The sequence below is a fragment of the Microcaecilia unicolor genome, chromosome 13 (genome assembly GCF_901765095.1).
Source record: "Microcaecilia unicolor chromosome 13, aMicUni1.1, whole genome shotgun sequence".
Classification (NCBI taxonomy): domain Eukaryota; kingdom Metazoa; phylum Chordata; class Amphibia; order Gymnophiona; family Siphonopidae; genus Microcaecilia; species Microcaecilia unicolor.
The window spans coordinates 34,160,524-34,177,594 of record NC_044043.1 but is presented as its reverse complement, the minus strand read 5'-3'; the positions used below and the strand labels follow the sequence as shown (position 1 = coordinate 34,177,594).

The 17,071-nt window shown below is 43.6% G+C and overlaps 1 protein-coding gene across 4 annotated transcripts in view; it reads left to right on the top strand.

Moving 5' to 3' along the window:
• Nucleotides 1–17,071, top strand: part of AUTS2 (activator of transcription and developmental regulator AUTS2) — a 1,384,488-nt gene that overhangs the window by 188,259 nt on the left and 1,179,158 nt on the right. For all 4 annotated transcript variants that reach the window (XM_030186244.1, XM_030186241.1, XM_030186242.1 and 1 more), the window contains exon 2: nt 8,804–8,905. In XM_030186244.1, the coding sequence (XP_030042104.1) occupies nt 8,804–8,905 (102 nt within the window). The remainder of the gene's footprint in view (nt 1–8,803; nt 8,906–17,071) is intronic.

Below are 17,071 nucleotides of genomic sequence, written 5' to 3'. Positions count from 1 at the left end.
ATTGGTGTATTAGGGCTCAGTATAATAATTATGCTACCTATTTGTAGGTAGGGCTCGTGCTATTTGAATCATAGAAATAGTGCTATGGTTGAATAACATCTTTGCTACATGTATGATGAGCTGGGATTTTTTTTTCAGGTTTTGTATTATTTCACAGTGTGCCTGATAGAGGAGAGATTTTTGTTGCTATTGATCAGATGACTTGAGAATTAGAATCATTGTTTTTTTGTATGATATGTTTTAGGGAAAAATGTGATAGATATGATCTGCACCTGTGGGGGGGGGGGGGGGGGGATTGGTTTATTGTGGATGCAGAGCATGTTCACATTTAACTGATAAGAACTGGTATTCCATATCATCAAGCAGATCAATCCATAGACTGGTGGGTTGTGTCCATCTACCAGCAGGTGGCGATAGAGAGCAATCTTTTGCCTCTCTATATGTGGTCATGTGCTATCAGGAAATCCTCAGTATTCTCTTTATCTAGCAGGTGTGTGGTCACACGCAGCAGCTCTGGCTTGGTCTCCACGCCTATTTACTTAGGCTTTGTTGAGTACCTGGGGTTGTGGGCTCTTCGTGAGCAAGTGCAAACCTGGTGGTGCCAGGTCCCTCCTTTTCTCCACCCCTCCCGCTGGCTCCGTTTAAAAAAAAAACACAATCTTGAAGCCCTGCGGTTCACGGAGGCAGGAGTGTCTATTCGCCCAGTGCCTTCCTTCCTGCCCAAGCTTGTTTCTCGCTTCCATGTGAATCAGCAGCTTTGTCTACCCTCCTTCCTTAGGGAGGATTATCCAGAGGAGTATCGTGCTCTGAGATGCCTGGATGTTAGACGAGTTATCAGATACTTGGCAGTGACCAACGATTTCCGGAAGTCGGATCTCCTGTTCATGCTGTTCGCGGGCCCCCATAGGGGTCTGCAGGCATCTAAACCTACTGTGGCACGTTGGGTCAAGGAAACGATTGTGGCGGCTTATGTGGCCGCAGGGAAGGTGCCGCCTATCCAGCTGAAGGCTCATTCTACTAGAGCACAGGCGGCTTTGATGGCAGAGTCCAGGTCAGTTTCCTTGGAGATTTGCAGATCGGCGACTTGGGCGTCGGCTCATATCTTCTCACGGCATTATCGCTTGGACGTGGCAGCAAGGGCCGAGGCCCAGTTTGGGGCTTCAGTGTTGCGTTCTGGGATTTCCATGTCCTGCCCTGGGTGAGTACTGCTTGGGTACATCCCACCAGTCTATGGATTGATCTGCTTGATGATTTGGAAGGTAAAATTATGTATCATACCTGATAATTTTCTTTCCATTAATCATAGCAGTTCAATCCATAGTCCCTCCCAGATATCTGTACTGTTTGTTCTAGTTCAGTTATATTTCAGGTTCAAGTTTAGACTTCAGTTCCTGTTCAGGAGGACTTCGAGTTCAAGTTTTTCCACTTGGATTTCCCTGGAGTTGGGACAACTTTGTGTTACAGTGAGCTGCTGCTTCTTTCCCCCCGTTTCGACAGTGGTTGGATTCATAACTAAATTATGCCAGTGCTCCCTCCCGCTTCGTGCGGCAGTAGGGTAGCTTTGTTTCCCTCTCGCTTTGGCGGTGATGGGTTAAGCCAGCTCCTCCCGCGGTTGCGGTAGCAGGATATGCCAGTTCCCCCCGCATCGGCGGATGTGGGTGCCCCCCCCCCCGCTTCGGCGGTGGTTGGGTGGCGGAGTGTCCCTTTTTGTGTGTAATTCTCTATGTTTGGTGATTCCTGCGGATGGAGCTTTGATATCGATTATACTGAGGATTTCCTGGTAGCACATGACCACATATAGAGAGGCAAAAGATTGCTCTCTATCTCCACCTGCTGGTAGATGCAACCCACCAGTCTATGGATTGATCTGCTATGATTAATGGAAATAAAATTATCAGGTATGATACATAATTTTACCTTCTATGTCACACCAAAGACCTGTGATAATCATTTATGCAGGGTGTCACATATTTGATCGTTGTCTATCAATTGTATGCAGACTGATAATAAATAGATATAAATCAACACAGAGGTAAGAAAATAAGATGATACCTTTCTTATTGGACTAACTTAATACATTTTTTAATTAGCTTTCAATGGTAACCCTTCTTCTTCAGATTGGAAATAAGAAGGGTTACCTTCGAAATATAATCAAAAAATGTATTGGTAGTCCAATAAAAAAAGTATCATGTTACTTTCTTTTCTCTGTTTCAATTTATTTCTATTTATTACCTTTAAAAGTGGACTAGCACGGCTACCAAATCACTTTGTCCAAACTGAGAAAAGGTTGAGAACTATTGGTTTAAAGTGAGATTTAGAAATATTACGATGGATGCAGAACCAGTAATCTCTGTTGGATGGGAGCTTATGGGGGCCCATGATCCTTATTGCCTGGGGGACAACATCACTGTCACAGCCTCACCCTGGCTGAGTGTAAAAATAGTTTCTCCTATTTGTTTTTCTTTTAATAAGTAAACAATTGATTTGGGTTTAACCGCTCTACTCTAGTCAGGATTTTGTAGATCTCTGTTACATTCCCTCTCAGCCTTCTCCAAGCTCAAGAGCCATAAATTCTAGAGGCTTTCCTCATATTAGAGGAGTTCCTTCGCCTTAATCATTTTGGAATGCATTTCTTTGAACCTTTTCTAATTCTGCTGTATCTTTTTTGAGACCTGCCACGTTCCTGCTCTCTTTGACACAGACTTCCTGTTTTGACCTCTCAGCAGCCCCCCCACTCCCCCTCCTCTCTCTGTGAGGTCGACACCCAGGGTTATAACCACTTGTGGATGCTTGCTTCAGTACACCACTGGATATTCATATGAATTTATAATGTAGTAGAGTAGAGGAGTGTCCTTGTGGTCAGAACATCAGGCTGAGAACCAGAGAAGCCAAGGTTCAAATCCCACTGCTGGTCCTTGTAATCTTGTGCTAGTCTCTTAACCCTTTATTGCCTGAGGTACAAATTTAGTTTGTAAGCTTTCTGGGAACAGGGAATGCTTAGTGTACCTGAATGTAACTCACTTGGATCTACTACTGAAAAAGGCATGATCTCAATCCAATTAAATAATGTTGTTGTTCTTTATTTCAGTAGATTTCCATCCATAACAAAGATAGGGACCTTTTTTTACAATAGGTCCCCTAACACTTTCCTATGTTACTGGGCTATGTTGGCCTTTCCAGGTGGGACATACCTTATCAAATCACTAGGAGAGCAATTTCTGCACTTTTACTTCAAACAAGATTCCCATTCGGAATCACAGCAATTACTCGCTAGTTTCATTCCCCCCCCCTCCCCCCCGGTTTGACAGATTGCACAATTGTACACTAGCGTCTTTTCTTTTATAGCATCTATTGATGAAATAATTAGACTACCGAGACCCCTGGAGAACCCAGCTCAATAACTCCATAACTCTGCATGTCCCCTTTAGCGGTTTTTAGCACTCTATGTTATTCTCACCAAACTCAATAGCTCTGCAGTTTGCTATGACATGTCTTGCTTATCACGTTTCCTGACTCCACGGACAAGCAGTGCAGCTCCTTTGACCTCACTCTCATTCTTCAAAAAAAAAAAAAAAAAAGATAGTAAGGAAGAGGAGAGAGATTAGAGCAATTAATGAAATGGTTGTACATGAAAACCTGCTAGAGTGGGGTAATGTTTTTAATTAAAGAACAGAGTTTAATTGCACAAGAATTCTGTTTTATTTAACTTCTCCTGGTACTACTATAGTAGAATTTTCTGGAATTAACTCTGTTTATAGTTCTACTACACCTCATTTCATTTATCCCACTCATTCTCCGATCTGGGTCCAACAGCAAAATAATTACGCTTGCTTCATGGTTGCATTTCTAGCCTTTAGGGAAACCGTCTTTATAAAATCTTGTGGGACAATACTAAAAAGCATTTATCCGAAAAACAGTACCTGCTATCCAGATAAGTACTGCTGGGCATGGGCTGTCCCGAATCTTATCTTGAGAACGGCAATATTCAGTAAGCTATTCAGATAACCTAGGACAGAAAAAGGAGCGGAACTAAGATACCTGGATAAGTTTTGGCCTAAGTCATGCAGATAAGTTATCTGGAGAACAGACAGAACACTGCCGCTATGGAGGAGACTCTATGTATGGTGCCTAAAAAAATCAACGCTGAAATCAGTGCCGACTAAGCGTATTCTATAATCGGCATCTAGATTTAGGCGCCAATTATAGAATATGCTTTAGTTGATATTTAAGCGCCGATATCTGCGCGCATCCGTTTACAGCAATGAAAACCTGATGTGGATTAGGCGCAGTGTGCCACATCCCATAACTAGGCGCCTAAATTTTGGAACACCCATGAAAAACCCATTTCCCCGTCCATAACCATGCCCCTTTTTGCCTCCACGGGTTAGAAGTTTGGTGCACGTCATTACAGAATATGCTTAGCGAGTTGTGTGCCTAAATTCTAATCGGTGCCAATTAGTTCTCATTATTTCTTAAGTGCTGTATGTGAATGGGGGAGTAGCCTAGTGGTTAGTGCAGCAGACTTTGATCCAGGGGAACTGGGTTTGAGTCCCACTGCAGCTTCTTGTGACTCTGGGTAAGTCACTTAACCCCCCCCCCCCCCCCCCACACACACACACACATACACACACACTGCCTCAGGTACAAATAAGTATCTGTATATACTATGTAAACCACTTTGAATGTAGTTGCAAAAACCACAGAAAGGTGGTATATCAAGTCCCATTTCCCTTTCCCTATTGGAGATTCTACATGGAATGTTGCTATTCCACTAGCTGCCCCTACAGGTGCCTGTTTCGCTCTGCAAGGCTTTCTCAAGGGATACGCACACTTTGGACTTCGGACCGACTCACAACCTCTCCATACATTCTACCACCGAGTGTTTTGTGTATTTAACAAGAAGTAGTAGAATTTTGTCACTGCAGTTTCTCAGGTATCCCAGGAATAAGCAGTGGATTTTCCCAAGTCCATTTTAATAATGGCTTATGGATTTTTCTTGTACGAACTTGCCCAAACCTGTTGTAAACCTTGCTAAGCTAATTTATTTATTTTATTTATTTATTCATTCTTGTATCCCACTATTATCCAAAAGCAAGTTTCAATTCAAAATGGCTTATAATTTACAGTTATTGAAATTACAGTGATGTGTGTGGCTTACAATTTTCAGTTAGATGGTGTTACATTGGTGTGTTATGATCAGAAAGTGGTGTAGAACTTTGGTATCATGTATGGTTAGCCATAGAATTTCTTGAAGAGGTAGATCTTTAGTTCTTTTCTGAACTTGAGGTAGTTTGTGATGCTTCTTGTGATATTGGGTATTGAGGTCTACCATTTAGATCCCAGCTGTGTAGATGGATTTGTATGTTATGTTTCGGAAATTTGGTAGGTGAAGTAGTAAGTAGCTTCTGGTTCCTGGGTTTGCATTTCTTGGGGATAGTTCAATCAGGTCTAGGATCTGGAGACATGCCAAACAGTATTCTGAGAATAAGAGTGCTTGCTTTGAAAAACAATCTTGCCTTGATTGGGAGCCAGTGTAATGCTTTGAGTAGTGGTGTTGCTCTGTCGTATTTTGACTTTTTGAGTATCTGTCTTGCTGCTCTGTTTTGAATGGTCTGCAGAGATTTTAGTATTTTTTCTTTGCACCCTGCTGCATTGCAATAGTCTAGTTAGGACAGTATCAGCAATTGTACTATTAGGTGAAATGATTGGGAAAGAAGTCTCTGTTTCCCTAGATTTCTGAAATTCTTTGATGTGATTGCAGAGACTTGGTATTCTATTATTGAGAATACACCTATTATTTTTAGTTGTGTTTTGATTGGGTACGTTTGTTGGTTGATTGTGAAGTTTTGGTAGGAAGTGGCGTCATGTGGACTTGATAGAACCAGGAATTTGGTTTTATTTTTATTTAGTTTGAGTTTGAAAGTTGTAGCCTATTTTTCCATAAGGTCCAGACCTTTTTTTTTTAAATTTTATCCAATATTTCTGTGATGTTGTTGGTGAAAGGTATGTACATAGTGACATCATTGGCTTAAATGAATGGGTTAAATGGGCTGAGTCTGTACTCAGCCGATTAAGTGCCGATATTCAGCCCTTAACCAGCCAGGGTAACCATATAAATAGGACCATATAAAAGTCAGTCTTACCTTTATGAGGTAAACCCATAGCTGGTTAAGGAGTCCTTTTATGAAGCTGCGGCAAAAGGAGGCCTGCGCTGGCTTCGACTCATGTTTTTGATGTGCACCGAGGCCCCCTTTTACCACAGTGGGTAAAAGGCAGGTCTTTGTTTTTTTTTTTTTCAAGAAATGGCCGTAATCTATAATCGGCAGCTAGATTTAGGCGCCAATAGAATATACTTAGTTGATATTTCAGTACCGATATCTGCACAATCCATTTACACCAATGAAAACCTGGTATAAATCTCCACGTGCAGATTTAGGCGCCATATTCTATAACTAGGCACTAAAATTTTGGAACGCCCATGAAATGCCTATTTCCACGCACATAACCATACCCCTTTTTACCTCTGTGCATTAGAAGTTCGGCTCATGTCATTAAAGAATACGCTTAGCAAGTTGCACACCTAAATTCTAATCAGTGCCAATTAGTGCTCATTATTGCTTAAGTCCTGTTATCAGTGCTCATTAGATTGTTAAGCCAATTAAGTTGCTCACGGTGTTATAGAATCCGAGCCGATTTTGGCGTCTAAATATAAGCACACTATATAGAATGGGGGTGGGGGGGTTAGTGCGTGAGTCTGTGACATGTGAGTAAGAGCTTGAATTTTATTATTTTTTAACCCACCCTTATCCAGGGCGGGTTACAATAAAACATTTATACAAATATAAGCAAATACAGAAAACCTGAGAACTGAAGACAGATCACAAATACATCAGCAGTCAGTATTATAAAAGGCTTTAAACAACAAAAAAATCTTTCAGGTGTTTCCGAAATGCTGGTTTACTGGTTTCACATTGAAGCTGCAGCGGCAGACTGTGCCATTCAGTGGGTCCCCTGATGGAATAGGTACCAGGCTTTGCGAGTTCCAAACGTACATGCTGCAATGCTGGAATTATAAGCATATGTTGATGCTCAGAACGCAAGGATCGAGATGGCATAAACCGCTGCACAGCAGTTTTAAATAGTGAACTGAATCCTGGTAAATAGCCTGATGAGTCAGGATCAACAACTTATACAATATTATCCATCGTACTGGTAACCATTTCAGACGCTTCAAACAGGAAGTAGTATGTTCGGAAAGTGAAAGGCCCACAGACAATCGGACAGCAGAGTTCATGACTGTTTTGAAGTGCCTGAAGTGATTACTTTGGCAAACCAAGATATACATTGTTGCAGTAATCTAGACAACTGAACGCTATAGACTGCAACACTGTTTTAAAATCATGCCATGACAATAAAGATTTCAATCGAGATAACGTTCTTGAGAACATATATGGTAACTAAAGTTGCACAAGCAAATCAGTGTGCATTGCTGATTTGTGTGTGCAGTGGCATACCAAGGGGGGGGGGCGGTCCGCCCCGGGTGCACGCTGCTGGGGGGTGCCGCGGCGCGCGCCTGCTCCTCCGAGTTCGCTAAACTTTGTTCGTTCGCTGCAGCTCCCTCTGCCCCGGAACAGGTTACTTCCTGTTCCAGGGCAGAGGGAGCTGCAGTGAACAAACGAAGTTTAGCAAACTCGGAGGAGCAGGCGCGCGCTGCAGCACGCCCCCCCCCCCCCCAGCGGCGTGCACCCGGGGGGGTGTCATTTCGCCGGGGGGGGGGGGGAGGTGTTGTCTAGCGGGGGGGGGGTGGGCATCGGCGCTCCGCCCGGGTGCCATCCAGGCCAGGAACGCCACTATGTGTGTGCAACTTAATTGATTAATGAGCCAATCAGCGCCGATGCTAACCAATTATTGGCATTACTTGGACTTAATTGGGAGTTACACACAGATCGTATACTGTAATGATCTGCGTGTAAATCCGAGGATGTGTACTTTTTGGGGGCATGTTTAGGGAGCATTTTGGGACGTTCTTATGAGTTATGCATATTCTTATACGGTACACCCGATCCGTGCCTAATTTAGGTGTCGGCATTTACACCTGCTGTCAGCAAGCGTAAATGCAGGCAACTTAAGTTGGGCGTGAATTAGATGCTTAGGCGGACACCTGCTATAGAATGAGGGGATAAATGCCTGCATGCTCTGTTGCAAATACTTAACACGTTATTTAGCGCTGTTAATACACTTAAACTAGATTTCCGTGACAAGAAATTTATGCTAATGAGGTAATGGGGTGCCAAAGTGTCCAAAATATCTAATTATGTATGAATGTAGCAAAATAATATGGGCGTTAAAGTACAGAAAATGCAAGGCAGTCACATGGATGCCAAAATTTTAACACTTCACATAGATGTAGCTATTTCTGTGATCCAGTCTGCATTACTGTGCTCACCTGTGACATTCATTTCATTCTCATCCTAATACACTGGCCATGAATACGCGCCTCTAACCTCATATGTACATGTGTTAACATCCTCAAGGAGAAGGTGATGGAGGTGAAGACTGTATCTGAATTCAAGAAATCATGGGGAAACATTATAGGATCTCTAAAGGAGAGGAAGGAATATGGATGGACAGACTGGATAGGTCATGTGGTCTTTATCTGCAGTCATTTTCAATGTTTCTATGATGTTAATGCAATTAGTTTATTGGTGTCAAAGTCTGTCACAGTCATTTTCCAAGTTTACATAACCTATGAATTAAGAGGACAAAGTGTTGATGTGTCTTGTTTTCCTTTCCTTGTCTTCAGGTCAAGCCAGGTCAGAACAGTTGTAGAGACAGTGACAGTGAAAGTGTCAGTGGAGGATCGAAAGCATCTCATCGAAGCCTTTTCTGTGAAAGACTATGTGATGTAAGTAAGAGAGAATCATTTTCCTCTGGGCTCAGTCCTTTTGGTTCAAAGATGTGGTGAGAAAGTGATGGTTTTAGCCTCAAATTAGATATTGAAATGAAATACTGTAAAAGGATACAATATTATAGCAGTAAAAAAAATTAGGGATTGACACTTTTGAAAAATTATTTCATAAATCAACAGTGAGCATTGTTTATTCAGGTTTAATGTACCACCTTTCATGAAAGGCAAATCAAAGCAGTTTGCAATCAAAATTAAATAAAAGAACTCCAACAGCTTGACGAGATGAAGATAGGAGGTAGAGAATTAGGATAGCAGAGCAGGTTGAGTCTGTGGTCCCATTGCGCACAGAACCTAGGAAATATGAAATGCTAAGGAGAACAGATGAGTTTTTAAGATGGCTTTGAACTTGGCGTTGGGTGCCTCTAACCATAGGGGAGAAAATATTGAATTTTAGAATGTTGGTACCAGAAAAAAGAACGCAGAGTCTCTGGTTATGAAAAGACAGACACGAAATTCAGTGAGAATAACCAACTGAAAGTCAGAAGAGGAGCATAGTATCGAGGAATAGTAAGGGAGCTCAGATAGAGCCCTGTGACCTAAAGTCATAAATCTTGACCTTAATCCCGAACTGGGCAGGAAGCCAGTGATGATAGAATAGCAACGGGGAGACACAATCATATTTTCAGGCTTGACGGAGGTTGTGAATAGCTATGTTATGAAAAGATTGTTAGAGTTTGGGAGATTAGAGTAATCAAGGCGAGGTATGACATGGACAAAGAGAAGAGATGAATAGATGCTTAGCAAGGGCTGACCAATTAGGTAAATACAATAATATCAAAATAGCAGAGGGAGGGGGCGGGGCACGGGGGCGGAGGATGACAGGAGGCGGAGCTTTGGCAGAGAAGAGAGAAAGGAACAGGAAGGGAGGGGGACCGGGGCTGCTAAAATTAAGATTTTTCGTGCAGGGGGAAGCGGGGGGGGGGGGGGGCAAGGCCGTCCATACAGGACGCTCCTGACGAGCGCCCTTGCCCCCTCCCGATCCTATTTCGATTTTTGTTTTTAGTTTTCTATGGATGCAGGGGGAAGCCTAGGAAGTACTGCGGTAGCGTTTTTATTTAATCTCACTTTTAAACATGCCAGCTTGGATTTGTATGCTGCAGGGGGGAGCGGGGAGTAACGGCGTGTCTGACAGCTCAGGCCTTAAGGACAGCTCTGACTACAAGTAAAATATATTGCAATAAATGATTCGGTGCAATCGTCGGTATGGTTAGTGCATCCCGAATCGTCCACATTACAATGGTAGTTACTCTTTTGTATTCCGTTTTTGTTAGCTGCTTGCTTCGTCGGAAAAAGGCCTTTAATGCATGCGACGGTTAGGAATTTCCTTTGTTAAAGGGTTGTTAGAGGGTCGTTAAGGTTTAGTGCATCTTGCCCTCAGTCATATATTTAAGCTTCTCAGGCTCTTCACTCTCCCCCCCCCCCCCCCTTCAAAACAACTATATGCAATTCCAAAATTCCACTTGGACGTCTTAATTTCCCAACCAGATCCATTCCAGTGGTGCTGTTTATCCCCTGTTCTTTTTTTTTTTATTTTTTTATTTTTTTATTTATAGTGTTTTCATAACGATCAACATTAAACAATTATACTTCCACAAAGTAAATAACTTTTGAAATGATTGCTTTTTACAATGCTTTGTCACTTCCGCTTTTAACATCATTAAACTAATCCCCAATTCCCATCCTCCCCTCCCCTCTTTTCTCCCCCCTTCCCTTATTAGCAGTCTTTATGTCCTTGTATGTTCACTGATGATGCTGACCAAGTGAGATATGCTTCCCAAATCTTTTGGTGTTGGGCCATTCGTCCTTTATTCATAGCTGTGAGTTTAGACATCAATTGTATATATTTCAGTTTTTCCTGTACCCTTGAAATGTCAGGCAAGCTAGGTTTTTTCCATGCCGCCGCCAGTACTAGCTTACCTGCCACAAACACTTGCGTGGCAAACTGATGCACATGTGACTGGATTGCTGGTGGTTTAAAATGAAGTAGGCAATATTCTGCCTTTAGCTGAAAGTGTGTGGCAGTCACTAGATTTATATAGTCCACAATTGTCTTCCAGTATCTCTGTGCGTGTACACATGACCACCATACATGATACATATCACCCTCACTTCCACATTCCCGCCAGCATTGGGAGGAGCCCGACCCAAACATCTTAACTAAGCGACTCGGGGTATGGTACCAACCATACAAAATTTTATGCCCATTCTCTACCATGGTGCTAGAGATTGATACTCTAAGTAAGGATTTAAGCGCCCTTTTCCATTGTGCTGGCTCAAATATAGTACCTATTGCCATCTCCCACTTATGTGTATATCGTTCTACCGGGTTTTCTCGGGCCATGAGTGCCTTATATATTCTAGATATACCTCCCTTATTTCCCCCGCTTGTCATTCCTTTTTCTAGTTGTGTCTCAGTCAACTCAAGTTCTTCTCTCGCTTTACATTTAATAAAGTTCTGCACCTGATGATAATGAAAGGCCTGTATGGGAGAAAGTCCATGTTCCTGGCATAATTGCGAATAGGAGGGAATCTCCCCCTCCTCGCACATCTGTCCTAATGCATACAATCCCATATCTTCCCAATCTTTATATACACTGTTTGCAGTTCCTGGACCAAATTGGGGTGCATATCTGAGATATATATGTTTGAAGTATTTGCGTTCGGGGAAAAATTGTTCTCTAACCTTATACCAGATCTTCAAGGGCCCCTGCAAAAGAGGGGGACCTCTCTTAATCAGGCCTCGCAAAGTATGTTTTGGTAACCATGGTATAGCTTTAAGTGGGTATGGCTCTAGCCAGCTTTGTTCTATATCTGTCCAGATTTTCCCTGTGTTCTGGGACCAAATTGCTAGGATTCGTAAGTGGGCTGCTATATGGTAGTCTTGAAAAGATGGAACCCCCATGCCCCCCCTGTCTCGAAATTGGTACATCATTTCACGCCTTACCCGGGGTGGTCTTTTTTTCCAAATAAACGAGAATATTCTACCTTGCAAGCCCCGGAAAAAGGCGTCCGGTATCTCGACTGGGAGGGCCGTGAATAAGTATAACAATTTCGGGAGTATTATCATCTTTATTGCATTCACTGTGCCCACCCAAGATATAGTCAGTCCCTCCCATCGTTCTAATTCCCGGAATAGTTCCCGCACCTTACTCGGAAAGTTATATTCAAATATTTCTTCCACCTGACGTGGTATGTTGACCCCAAGGTATCTAATATACTTAGCTGCCCATCTATATGGAAATTGTTTTCTTAATGTGTCTAGAGAAGTTTTAGGTAGATTTATATCAAGCGCCTCAGACTTTTCGAAATTTATCTTAAAGCCCGATAGCGCTCCATATGTCTGAATTTCATCCTCTAGCGCTGGGAAAGCAGTCAGGGGATCCCTCAAAAGAAGTAAAATGTCGTCTGCAAAGAGTAGTATCTTTGTTTCAATGCCCCCTCCTACAAGGCCCCGTATTCCTTGGTGTGCTCGTATCCTAATTGCCAATGGCTCCATTACTAGAGCAAATAGCAGGGGCGACAATGCGCACCCCTGTCTAGTGCCTCTATATAGGGGAAAAGGACTGGTCAATGTGCCATTAACCCGCACTGCTGCACTGGGGTTCTTATATATTAGATGTAGCCATTCCGCAAAGCGCCCTCCCACCCCTGCCTCTTTTAATACTGCAAAAAGAAATGGCCAACTGACCCGGTCAAAGGCCTTCTCCGCATCTAAAGATAATATACATAGAGGTGATTGAAGTGTTCGGGCCCCCTGGATGACCTGCAGGGTCCTTCTAATATTATCAAATGTTTGTCGTTCTTGCACAAAACCTGCCTGGTCTTCATGTATAAGTTGTGGGAGATATCTCTGCAGCCTAATGGCCATAATTTTGGAGAATATTTTATAATCTACTCCTAGCAATGAGATGGGTCTGTAGGAGCTGCACTGCTGTGGGTCTTTGCCTTGTTTATGAAGAACCGTGATCGTAGCCAGGTTCCATGTCGGTGGGAGGCCTGTATTCTCATCCAATGAGTTAAACACCCGCACCAATAGAGGGGCCAAATATTTCCCAAACGTTTTATAAAATTTATTTGTGAACCCATCTGGCCCCGGAGCTTTATGAACGGATAGCCCCTTGATCGTTAGTTCTACCTCTTCTTGTGTTATGGGTTCCCCTAATATTTGATTTGCCGCTTCTGGGAGTCGTGGGAGGTCTACACTCGTTAGGTAGGCCCTAATTTCTTCTGTTTCGCTGCTCCCCTCAGTGCTGTATAAGTGCTGGTAATATCTGCTAAAAGCTGTTTCTAGAAATTCTGATTCAGTGTGTATCCTTCCCTCTGCATCTCTAAGGCCACTTATCATATTTCTGCTAGTGTGTTGGGCTAGTTTATGAGCTAGTAATCTGCTGGGTTTATTCCCAAATTCAAAATATAATTGACGCACCCGTTGCAATTTTTCTGCCACATCTGCTAGCTCTAGGTCCTGTATCTGTGTGCGGATGTTATGTGCCTGTCCCCTGAGTTCCAGTTGGTTCTGCTCTTTCCCCTCTTGAATTAACTGCTCAGTCTGAGTAAGTAATTGGCGTAATTCAGTTTCTCTAGCACATCTTTCCTTCCATCTCTTTGACCGTAGGGCTATCAAATGTCCTCTTATTACCGCTTTAAATCCCTCCCAGAGCACTATTGGGGAAACCTCCCCATTATCATTAAACTGGATATATTCCTGAATTTTCGTTTCTATCTGGGATATGTTAGATGGATCCGCCAGTAGGGCGTCATCAAGGCGCCACTGCCGTTTCTTCTTTCTAGGGACTGGGTCCTTGATTGTTAGCGTCACCGGTGAGTGATCCGACCAGGTATGTGAAAATATAGATTGCTCACCTATTGATCCCAGCAAGGAGGCATCCCCCAGCCACATATCTATTCTAGAAGACGATTGATGTACTGTAGAGTTGTATGTGTATGCTCGCTGAGTAGGGTTATCTTTTCGCCAGTAATCTATAAGCTGCCAACGTGTTATGAACTCATGTAGTTTTCGCCTATCTTGTTTGGCATAACTCGCCTTGCTTGCTGTGTTGTCTAACAAAAGGTTTAAAGTAAGATTAAAGTCACCTCCCACCAGTAAAGATCCCTCAACATGCCTGGCTAGAATCTGGTCCACCTTTTGGAGAAAGTCCCCCTGATCTGTGTTGGGACAGTATATATTCACTATTGTATATGTTCTCTCCCCCAGTGCAAATACTATCAACAGGTATCTCCCCTCTTTATCTTTTATGACCTTTTTTATTTCCCAGGGCTTACCACTGCGAAATGCCACCAGTACCCCTTTGCTTTTTGTATTGTCTGTACTCGAGGCAAAGTGGATGATAGGATATTTCTTGTTGGTGCATAAGTATTCATATCTAGGTTTAAAATGAGTCTCTTGTACCAATCCTATGTCTACCCCAAGTCGCTTTAGTTCACGAAACAGTAGTTGTCGTTTTCTGGGTATATTCAGCCCCCTGACATTTAGCAGCATACACTTAATATCCCCCATTAATACTTATCATGTAATCTTACGCTCCTCCACCATGTTTTTAATTTGGCCAGCAGCATTTTCCATACCCATTACTTGCGCCACATATAGTCTGCTTTTGTTCCCTTCTATCCCCCCCACAACCTCCCCTCTCCCCCCTCCCATCCTCCCCCCGTGCATTCTAGGCATCACTTTACAACCTACTTGTGTGCCTACTCAGAGGAAGGAACAGCTGGCGCTTCCTCGGGGCCTCACCGCAACAACATTTTTGAAACTACCTCATGTCCAACGCTGGAGTGGTATTTCACATAGTCAACTTCAACTTCAACAACAACTTTAGAGTTATTAGCATTCCCTGTAGCATGCCCTTTTCCTCCTCAAGTGATCTGCGATGCGGAGTGCTGGCGTTGTAGTCTTTTCGGGCCCTTCCCTACTCTCTGCCATTTCGGCGGGAGAGTTCGAGTTTTGGATCTTATTCCCGGGCCTGCCTCTCGCCTCTCCTCCAACTCAGCCGTTTCCGGGCAGATTACTCTAGCTTCTGCGATTGACCGGATTTGGTGCATTTTTCCATCTTTGTAAAATACCAGGGCAAAGGGGTGCCTCCATCTGTATTGTATTTTAAGTTCTCTAAGGTGTCTCGTGAAGGGTCTCAAATCTCCTCTCCGTCGCAGCGTCGCCGCTGCCAGGTCTTGGTATATTTCAATGTTGTAAGAGTCCCATTTGAAATCCTGAGTTTGTCGCGCCAGTTTTAGTATTTGTTCTTTTAGTTTGTAGCTTGTGAAGCAGGCTATGATATCTTTGGGTTTATTGCCTCTTATCGGTCCCAACGCCCGGTGTGCTCTTTCCAGCTGCACTGTCACATTTTCCTTCGTAGCTCCGCTCTTAGTGAACAATTCTTGCACAATTTGTTGAACTACTTGCTCACTATCTTGATAAAGTGGTGTTTCAGGCAAGCCTCGAAACCTCAGGTTGCTACGACGGCCTCGATTCTCCAAGTCCTCTATTTTGTCTAATAACAGTTGTTGATCGCCCCGCAGTTCAGCGATGTTCTGATCTAGCGAGCTCAGGGCCTCGCTGTGGACCTCTATTTGCGTCTCCGTTTCCTCCAGCCGTACTCCCAGCTCTCTAATCTCGCTTCTTAGATCAGTGCCCAGCTTTGCCACCTCTGTGCGCAGCGCTTTAAGTTCTGCGCTAATGTTTTGCAGCCATACTTGCAAGCCAGGTTGCTCTTCCTCTGCGGGGTCTGTCATCACTTGTTGTTCCACTTGCAGCTCCTGTATTTTGAGCTTTTCCGTGTTCGCCGAATCTCTCACTTTTCGTGCGTCCGCCATTTTGTTTTTCGGCGTTGTCGCGCTTCCCGCGAATGCGAATCGTGAAAGATCAGCTGTTGTCCGACAGTAAGTCATATGCTATCGAAGCACCGTTACACCGGGTAGTGCTGCTGGTATTTTTAACACTCCAGCGTTGTCTTAAATTGCAATTATAGTCGTTTTCGCCGCGAGGCCACCGGAGCTATCAATTCAAGCGTCCATGCTGTTTGGTGACGTCACTTCCTCCCCATATCCCCTGTTCTTAAATAGGAAACTACGCAGGCATATTGGAAATAATTGTTCTTTAATTCTTCAAACTGATCATTTTTTCCTCTCTGTTCTGCCCCGGCAGCCTTAAACTAGTTTTATAGTGTAGCTCTAAAATGTGTTTAATGCCTTTTAACATTATTCTTACTTCTTAGGCGTTTCAGGGCTGCAATCACATCCTGCACTGATATGTGAGTAATGCATTGTGTGTAATCTAGTCTCATAAGTACTGCAGCCATCCCTGCTTGTGTGTATAAGTTTTATTACCAGTGGTCTTTTCCCCTGCAAAAGATCTCCTCTTTCTCTCAGCTGAGCTTGAGACCTTTGTCTATCTGCTGTCATTTCCTGATTATCTCTACTATCTTTGCTATGATGGGTTAGCAAGGGTGTAACCTCTATCTCCAGTTAAGGACTGCCATCTGTGACCTCCTCTGCCACTTGGTTTCAGTCCCCTATTGGTCCCTTCACCTCGCCCTCTGGTCTTATGGGTGTTCTCGGTCACTCTGTCCCCACATTCTCTACCTTGTCTCGGATGCACTTGTCTCTCTGCTCCCCTGGAATGAACTTGCCTTTTTACTCTTACAATATTGCACAAACCCAGCATCCCATCTCTGAGTGAGCTGCGTTTATCTACCTGAGCTTCCTTGTCATCAAGCAGATGAAGCCATTACGTATGGGTTATGTCCATCAACCAGCAGGGGAGATAGAGAGCACTCAAACTTTCACAGTGCCCTCTTGGCCAGCTAGCTCCACTGCCTCTTCAGTATTCTCTATCTCCCTTAGCAGGGTGGCTGCAGCTTGTTCGAGCTCCCGAAAAATCTGCCGGGAGGTGGTTCCTGGCTTGCCAGTTGTTAACCGGGGTGTTGGAGGCTATAGCAGCTTCACTTTGAAGGCACATAGGTTAGCCCTTTCCCTGCCTTACCCATACCTCTGTGGATGTGGACATATTGCCTTGCTTTCCCTGTCCTTACCCACCAACAGTGGATGCAGGCATATAGGTTCGCCCTTTCCCTGCCTTTCCCACTCATC